At 39.2% G+C, this 9,305-nt stretch overlaps 1 protein-coding gene across 11 annotated transcripts in view; it reads right to left on the reverse strand.

Annotated features, from left to right (window-relative positions):
- Positions 1 to 414: 414 nt before the first annotated feature.
- The window catches only part of PRICKLE1 (prickle planar cell polarity protein 1), a 92,480-nt gene continuing 83,589 nt past the window's right edge, over positions 415 to 9,305 (reverse strand). For 10 of the 11 annotated variants that reach the window (XM_025208311.1, XM_025208328.1, XM_025208316.1 and 7 more), the window contains 6 exons: positions 7,459 to 7,572; positions 6,517 to 6,654; positions 5,852 to 6,055; positions 4,995 to 5,181; positions 3,691 to 4,554; positions 415 to 2,137 (listed from right to left, as the gene is read on the reverse strand). In XM_025208311.1, the coding sequence (XP_025064096.1) occupies positions 1,275 to 2,137; positions 3,691 to 4,554; positions 4,995 to 5,181; positions 5,852 to 6,055; positions 6,517 to 6,654; positions 7,459 to 7,572 (2,370 nt within the window). In that variant the 3' untranslated portion in view covers positions 415 to 1,274. The remainder of the gene's footprint in view (positions 2,138 to 3,690; positions 4,555 to 4,994; positions 5,182 to 5,851; positions 6,056 to 6,516; positions 6,655 to 7,458; positions 7,573 to 9,305) is intronic. The other variant, XM_025208333.1, reaches the window with a different exon arrangement.

Consider the following 9,305-nt stretch of genomic DNA (forward strand, 5'->3'; position numbering starts at 1 on the left):
TTAATAGTTTCAATATTTAGTTAACTAAAAAGTGACTGTATGGATGGAATCCTTATCTTTTAAAGAAACGAGCTACAAGATAAATGTATTGGCCATTTACTGCTTCTTTAGTGTACAGGCAGTCCTCAGACCTACGACACGATTGGTTCCTGAAAACAGCCTCTTAAGTCGAAACGTTGCAACTCGGAACTGATTTTCCCATAGGAAACAATGTTATAAATGGGAGATTGGTTCCTGAACCAAGGCCCTATATTCTATTTTCACCAAAAATAACCCAGAATGTTGTACCCAATCAATTATAGATTAGTAGTATAGCTACATTAATGTATTTATATTGTAAACAGCAATCATATTGATTTGGAAGGACTTCTTTGAGGTGACTTTGCTGGACTTTTTGAAGGGCTCTTGGCTGGAGTCTTTTCAGGAGTCTTGGTTGCAGGTTTTTCTGGAGTCTTGTCTGCTTTCTTAAAGAAAGCATCCAAAGAAGTTTGGACAGATGCTGGTTCTCCAGGGAGATGGGTGATGCAGCGAACTTGTTCCCTGGCATGGCTTGGCGTCAGATTGAGCGTTATAAAGTCAAAACTGACATCAAAGTTGAAACAGGGTGTCGATTTATAAAAGTTGTAAGTGTGAAACATAACTTGACACGTTGTAAGTTGAGGACTGCCTGTATATGAAGATGGCTGCAGCTATTTCTACACTCAGGTTTGGATTTGCATCCTTTTACTGAAGTACTCTTTGGAAGAATAGCACACACAAAAAGTATGGAAGTTGTACATGAGATTCAAATACAACAAGAGATTAAAATTCCAGTTTCTAGAGACAGAGACCTCTTGTGAAAGAAGTCAGGGTGTGACTTCTGATCTCGGGAGTGTGGGCATTTCACTCTAAGGAAAAAGCCCGAAAAGATAAAAGCCATTTGTATACATAAAGCAACAATAAAGGAAAAATAATGAATCTACAGTTCATTCATGTTATTGCACCCTTTTCTCAAATGGACTGACATGCTAGTCACCCAAGTTTAAATGTCCACATACTGCATTTTTTATTACAGACACTAACAAAGAGTAGAACAGCTACAACTTATTGGGTAAGCTTGGCAAGTTTAAGCTGTTACCTGGAGAAACAATGTTTCTGAATGTTAGTTTTACATTGTAAACACCAGTAGTTATCATTGACATTGGCAAAGCATTAACAACTTGCTTAGGCACAATTTGAAAAATGGTTCAGACAAGTAACTACAAAATTGGTCTTCAACTGTTAAACATAAGATGTTAAGAAATTATGCAGTTTTTGCCTTTATGTCCTTTTTTCTTCTTTGATTTGGTTGTCCTTTGCCCAAACTGAGAACTGGACAGTGCAGTAGTTGGACTAGAAAGATCATCTGTATAGTATGGATATCTTAATGAACGTGGCTGTGGTATTGGTTGTCCTAGAAAATATCCTTCCTCTTCAGAGTCAGATGAAGATGATGATGAAGTTGAACACCAGGAATCATCTTCATCACCATATAGTCCAAAAAATTTATCAACCACCTGGTTTCGCAGCGCATAATCAGAAGTAGCATGGGCATACTGTCCATACAGCTCTGCATTTTGAATATATGCCTGAATCTGATGTGGACTTTTATTTTGGATAAATTTGTCATGATCCTGAGGAGAGTAAAACTGAAGTCTCTCTTTTGGTGAGCATCTTCTTTCTGTAGCCAGGTGAAGTGCATTGTCAGAACGAGACTTTCTACTTCTCCTGCGACGACGCTGATGGCGGTGTCCACGTTCCTCAAAATGGTAAACACGCCTACGAGTTCTCTCACTCATTGGAGGCTGACGAATTTCAACACTCTCATAGTTTCCATTGTCGATAACATCATCTGAAAACTTTACCTGTTGTGGTCTAGACTGGGATTTGGATCTTCTAAGTACAGGCATATGCACTGGCTTTTCTTCTGGCAATATTATCTTCTCTTGACACAATTCTGAACTTAAACTTTTCAAAGACTCTGCACTCCTATGGAGCATTGAAGAATTCAGAGTTCCCATATTACTCATTTTCTCGCATTCCTCAGCTTCCAACTCTTGGAAGGTTTGCAAAGAATACAAAGATGGCCGTGGCTTGCCTTCTCCATCCACCGAAGCCCCTGGGGGAAAAGCCAGTTAAAATACATTTTTATATAGAAGTTGTAATGAGGCATCTTGACCATTTTTTTTCAAGTTTGAATAAAGATTTATTGAGTAAACAGGGCTTATGATAGAATGTGTGATTTAAAAGATTGACTACACCAAGAAAAATATTCTTGTTTTTTGTTCATTTGATGTATAAATAAGCCCTGAAATGTATGGTTTGGGTTTGGGTTTTTTTTTAATCAAAAGTTTAGATCTTGACTATTATTACTGGAGAACAGCATAAGGATGTCAACAGTGTGGAACAATTTGAAAGGGATGGGATAAGATTTAGCCTGTAAAACTGTTTTTAAACATTTGAATTTAAATGTTTAGTGACTTTTTAAGGATGCCTTTACAAAAGATACAACATTTTCAGTTTAGGACTGATGACACATTACATAGTCCCAATAATTCTTCCAAAGCAAACTAGAAAATACAAAGCTGGTCTTCTGCATATTGTTAAAATGCTGGGGGGAAAGGGCAAGGGGGAGGAGGGGGGATTTTAGCTGGAGATAAACCAGCCAGTGTGGACAGGAACCTTTTTTAAAAAAAAAAGGTCACTCACTTTCATCTCTTAATACAGATACAAGCAAAAATCCCAATTTTACAAAATTGCTTTTAGGTTCTATCACCCATAGGGTTTCGTTTTCATATTTAGCATGCAGATTTGTTGCACATTGATGCAATTTTTTTTTCCTGACGTGAACTGGTAGGATTAGATAACAAGGAACTGCCTTGAGCTAGTTGATAACATTGCTGCTACTACCACATGGTTCAGGTTTTGGGGTTTCTCTTGCAAGTATAAGAAAATAAAACCCGCCAGATCTTAGTGTCAGGTACATACATACACTTTTCCAATCAGCTTCCATGAGGCTGGAGGCATATAACTCAGGGATAAATCTGGCATTTGTAAAAACTTAATTTAAAAGCATTTGGAATACTGCATTCACCAGAATCCAAGATGACACTGAATTTAAGACAATTCCCCAATCAGTTAGATTTTCCATACATGGAAAAATGTATAAATGTTATAAATTTTCCATGTATAGAATCTAATTATTGGGGGGTTGTATTAAATGTGCCCCCTGCCCCTCCTGCAGCAAGGAAAGCAGTGGCAGGGCTAGGCAGTGGGGGAAATCAAGCTGCCTCACCCCTGCCCCTTACCCCACCCCCAACTTGCTCCCTCTGCTTCCCACACCCCTCCCCCCCAATCCTAGCCTGGCCCAGTATCTGCAGCAACTCTGGTCTGGGCTGCAGCAGGGGTGTGAGGCAGGGGACAGAGGCAATGGTGGGGCAGGCAGCAGCTGTCTCTCTGGCCCCAACCTGCACACCCCACCCCTGCCTTGTACTCAAATCCAAGACACAGGGCTTTCTCCTCCTCCCATGTTTAAATGGAGGCAGAACCTTGGCTTGCATTTGAGTAGGTGTAGTAATTTAAAGAAATAACCATGTGAAGAATTAACACCCACTGATCCCTTTCCTAGTTCACCTGCAAAACAAAGCACTTCGTTTTTCATTATGAGGTTACCTGTTATATTAGACAAAGCCAATGAATCCATTGAGTCACGAACACATTGTTCTTGTTGTTTCAGATCTGACAGACATTCCAATGAGCCTTCGTACCACTGTGTCTGATCATGATTGTATCCTGAAGCCCCATGTTCCATGTCCAACTCTTGAATTTTTCTGCTGCTGGCAGGGCCTGGATGGCTGCCATAGGCAGAATCACCCAAGCCATCTTGTGACTGGGTCCAGTACATATCTGACTGATATTTTTTGCTTGCCAGGCTTTGATTATTTTTTTTCAGTTCAGACTTGCTTTTGGCCATGCTATCAGAAATCCAGTGTTCACTTGATCTGATGTCTACTTCACTGGGCTGCTGGAAGAGGCCTTTATCACCAAACTTTATAAGTAGTTGAGTCATATAGTCTTCATGCTCAGCCCACTCTTCAGGATCTTCAGGCATTTCTTGTTCTACTCTTCCTTTCCAGAAGTCTTCATTAACAAAACTTGCCCCATGCCTTGAAAGGCTTAAGTCATCCAGCTTGCGAGAAAGGGTATCATCTGCATTGCTAGAAAGACCAGGAAATTTGTAATTCAGTGCTGGTGACAGTAAAAGAGACTGTCTACACTGGTCAGCTGACCGACTGCTCTTTCCCATACGAACACTTCTTCTAGAGTCCCTTGATCGGGCAGACTGAAAGGCAGAGTCAGAGGAGTCAGAGGCATGAACATCTTCTCCCAAACTACAGGTTTTTGAACAGTAAATTTGTCCTTGCTTGGGAAGGAAAGGACAACCCAGCAAAGAGGTTTTGCACTGAGCACAAGAAAAGCAGGTCTCTGTAGCGTGCCAGTGCTGTCCATCATAAGTCATCTGAGCATGGTCAACACCTGGTAGATACAGAACAGTTATTAAAGTCATGACTAAAATAGCCATGCATTAAAATACCCACAGCATTTTGACTAAGAAATTAGCATATTTATGCAGTTCAGCTACCTCAAACAATATAGTAAAACCTGTCTAACATGGAGCCTGTAAAAGCTAGAAACCTACTCAAGCTGAAATATTTCTACAGTCCTGGCATTCCTTATGGGGAATCATGTATAATTTTGTCTGTATAAACCAGAAATTGTCAGACATGGAAAGGAAATTTGGGGTCTGTTAGTAGAACAACCCTGTAAGAATGATGCAAAGTAATTACCTACTGTGTGTATGTTCACGGTCTGAGCACAGCAGAGGGGCTAGGAAGCTTCCCTGTAGGACAGAAACCTGTCTAAAACTGGAACTTTTTCCGAGTCCTGTGAGATTCCAATCAGAAAGATATATTTACCTATATGTTCCCCACAGGTCTCGCAGTACTCTGCATAAAGAGATTCAAAACAGCTACAACAGAATGGGCGTCCATCCTTCATTATGTATCTTTGTCCTCCAAGGATAGTTTCACACTCGAGACAACAAAAATGTTTCATGTGCCAATGGCGACCCTCAGCTTCTGTGCACTCATCCGCAAAGATGATCTTACAAGATAAAAGTAAACTTTTAGGCAAGCATCCAAACACACCGTTCTTTGGATCAAAAAAGGGAAAGTACCCATTCTGTGCAGGTAACAGACTGCCACTTAATACATTTACCAATTCTATTTGTGTTCAGTATTAATGAAAGAGCAAAACATTAGTATAACTAAAGCAAATGCATGTCAGCTTTATGGCCATGTAATAAATAATAATTTAAAATAATAACATTTTAAATATTTATTTTAAATAATTTAAATATAATTTAAATGCTTCAAAATAATACATAGTAACTTAAAACACATCTGTTTTATATAAAATGAAACCAAGATCAAAATAATTTGAACAATGAATAAGATGGTCTGTGTTAAAAATCCTAGATTAATTTTGTACAAGTTCTCTTTAGAATCAAAACCAGAGTTGAAGCAAATCTCAGATATGCAAGCAGGCTCTTTGTAAATTCAGTTCCGGCACTTGTGGAATAGCTGATTTTACAAGCTACATTGGGATGCTGGAGTAGTGGTTGATATCTACATATTCCAGCCCATGCAGCCTATGGGTATCCATTAAAAAAAAAAAATCCTAATATTTTAATTGGGTAAGTAATATGGCAGGTTATCATCCTGCTAATGGTGGGTTCTGTGAACATATGGGGCTAATTATAAGGTGTATTTACCTCATCACAGGCTGAGCAACGAGGCTTGAGAAGTTCAGCATGATGTCTACCACAATGAATTTTTCCATCTTGGTAGAAGTAGATTAGGTCAACAAGCATCTCATTGCATGTAGAGCATGCAAAACAAGATGGATGCCAACATACTCCAGGTCCAGCTCTTGAAGCAAAAACAGCAACTTCACCTCCATTTACTTTTGTGCCACACTGCAAACATAAAACCCCCCGCAAAAAAACTTTAAACGCTTTCCACTGCAGGAATACCACCATTGGGTACTTCTTTACAGTAGCATTAAAACCCCATACACTGACATTTATTCCATTTTTTTTTTGTCAAAAAGGGAAAAAAATATTTTTGGATTATACATAGTTTTCCTGAAAAAAAAAGTTTTACTATTCATACTAGCTATGTGTTTTAAAACAAATTTTCAGATGAAAATTGTTTGGTTATATTCACACCTGTGGTTCTGTGCAACTGATTCACATCAATATAGACTTTGGAACAACAAGTCATTTTCTTTTTTCTGTCCATATAGAATTTTATTAATATTCCATAATTCCTCTTTGAGGACAACCAAGTAGAGATCAAGACAGACTGTATTAAATATCAAGCATGTTTAAGATCTGTGGTATTAATACAGCTAGATTCCTTATGGTAATAAAATTACCTGTTCACAAACTGCATGCATTAGTGCTCTTGAGAGTAGTTTAATAGTGCCTCTCCCCAATGCCTCCTTCTTACGCTGAGCACTAAACATAAGCAGTTCCTTCTTCTCTTCTTCACTTAAAGACTGACAATATCTGACCTTCAACAGAAGACATACAGTACATATTTTAGATACTAAGCTATTTCCCATTTACATTCTGTTAATTACTAAATATAAATTTAAGAACATTGTTCCTATTAAATGTACCAAGAAGCTTTTCCTAACTTTTCTTAAAATGCAAAATGTAGGAAAAAGGAAATCTTTCACATGTTACAGTACAAGATAAGTGTAAAGAGACATTTTGCATTAAAGATTAACTAGCTAAATTAGAAATAGCTGAATGGCATATTAAACTCTTGCTGTCTAGAGTTCTGTATAGTGGTTTATGTTAAACTATGTTTGTGTTAATGGATTTAAAGGATGCTAGTCACACTACGTATTGCAGTATGCACACCTAAGCACTAATTACTTCTTTCTACAAGGGGTTTGTTACTTCCACTTCTACCCCAAATGACACAGAATATCTAAGCCCTTAAACCTTTGTCACAAAGCATCCTTTCTATGTGCTACAGTAAAATCTCAGGAATTTGCAGGTTCCTGGTAATTGGTGGGTGGTTGCAAACACTATAAAACCAACTTCTGTTAAGTTTATTGCACGGACACAAGCTTTCTTAGCAAGAAAAGGCTACATCCAGCTAGACAGTTCTTGTCTGAGAAGAACCAAAATGGACAACTAAAAGAATAAATTCAACAGTGTACATACATACTATGCTGACTTTTATAGGTTAGATAACATTGTCTGTGCTGTTTTTGGCTAAGTAACAAATTACCAGTAAGATAAGTCCTGCTCTCACAAGCAGTTGGTAGTACAGAAGCATGCCCTGAGTTAAATACCGTATTTACCTCATTATCATGGGGTGGCAGCTGATATAGAAGCTGTTTAATTCTGTATTTCTCTCCAGGGCTGTTAATGTAAGGGACTTTCTCCTCTGGCAAACAGGCAAAATACAGCTGGACCTGATGAGGAAATATTAGGAATTCAGAACAGAGATCCACATAAGCAAATACTGTAAACATCTTTCAGCAGGTGCCCTATCTTAAGTCTGATTTACAAAGGAACCAGGATGTGTTACATCAGGCCCATGATAGGATTTGCTTTCTTCTAGGTAACGGAAGGACCAGATGAGCCAACTCGGCAGAACTGGATTGCCTCCAATATAACTAGCACCCAGCTGCTGAATTGCTTTTCTGGAATGCAATTTGCAGTGACAATTAGGGGTATCATAAATTATGCACAACTTCCACCCACTTCAGGGCTGGTCAACAAGACTGTTAACATTCCAAATTTCTCTCTGCGGTTTACCACACAATTCATGAAGCTGTCCAGAAATCAGCCAGCTTAATTTGCTCTGTGGATTCTGCATGATGCCAAGACAAAAGTGGCTTTGTAATCAGGTTCATCTTAAACTTCAGTTTTCATTGCTTCTATGTGGGCTTTTGTTAAGACTCTGGAAATATCTTCTTCATGGGAGGAGGTTGGATTTAGCCACATTTCAAACAGATACGAATTTACTTGATGTATTCATGTTTTTGTGCGTGTTTGATCCACACACACACACACACACACACACTTTTAAAATGTATTTTCAAACTAGCTTTCATTTTATCAGTAGAAAACTTCTGACAGGAAAACTATGAGTGCTGTGACAAAGCCCAATGGCAAAAAAAAGGTGTGTGTGGAACAGCTTCAATTTTGTTTCCTGTGTAGTTTGCAGTTTGTCATAAGGCATGGGGCCGTAAATAAGATCTGACTATTGGCAATTAATGTTGCTTGCCATCCAGATTTCAAGTCAACAGCTTACGAGGTGTGTCAGATATATTTAGAAGAGAATCGGTAGTCAGTTACTTTCTTCAAGTAGTAATCAAAATTAAATGGAAAAAGTAGTATAAAGCATTAAAAGTGCTTTAAAATGTCCACTTTCAATACAGTAAACTTTAACCCAACTCATCGAGTCTGTTACAAGAAACTGTAGGAACAGAAGCCAATGGAAAACCTAGAAGGTGATTGGGCATTATATTTGTCTCGCAGCTTATTACATGGTTATCAAAACCACTGACATCTTATTCTGTATGAAAAATACTTTTAAGTCTGTGAAACCCAAGGAAGATTTACTACATTTGTCTTTAAAAGTTTAGAAGTAGAGAGAAGGCACGGTAAGGTGACACCTTAGAGGCTAACTCATTCAGAGGCATGCGTTTGCATAGGTCTACAGTCTGCTCCCGATGCTATGAATGGCTATTAGGCCTGTACGAAGCAGCTAGTATTCACTTTGGATTCGGATTCAGTTGATTCAGGGGACAGTGATTCGATTCGGTGATTCGAATCGCTGTTGTGAATCAATTTGCCCGAATCTGGCTGCTGCCAAATCTCTGAACCAAACAGGCCCCATCCCCTGCCCGCTCTCCCAGCTCCATCAATGGTTGCCCTGCCTGGCCCCAGCATCCCAGATCTTTTAAAAAACAAAAAAAAAAGCCCTGCACTCACTGGCTCCTGCCAGGCGGGGAGGCAATCCCCGCTACACTCCACTGCTCTGCACAGTGCGTGGGGCTCTGCCACAAGCCCCCAGAAGCCCCAACAGCTGCTGCAGCAGCAGGTGAGCAGCTGGGGCTTTTTTTTTCTTTTTTTTTTTTTTAAAGAACCAGGAGCTGCGGCCAGGCAGGGAAGCCATTGGTGGGGCTGGGGGGGGGGG

The sequence above is a fragment of the Alligator sinensis genome, unplaced genomic scaffold, assembly GCF_000455745.1.
Source record: "Alligator sinensis unplaced genomic scaffold, ASM45574v1 scaffold147_1, whole genome shotgun sequence".
NCBI lineage: Eukaryota > Metazoa > Chordata > Crocodylia > Alligatoridae > Alligator > Alligator sinensis.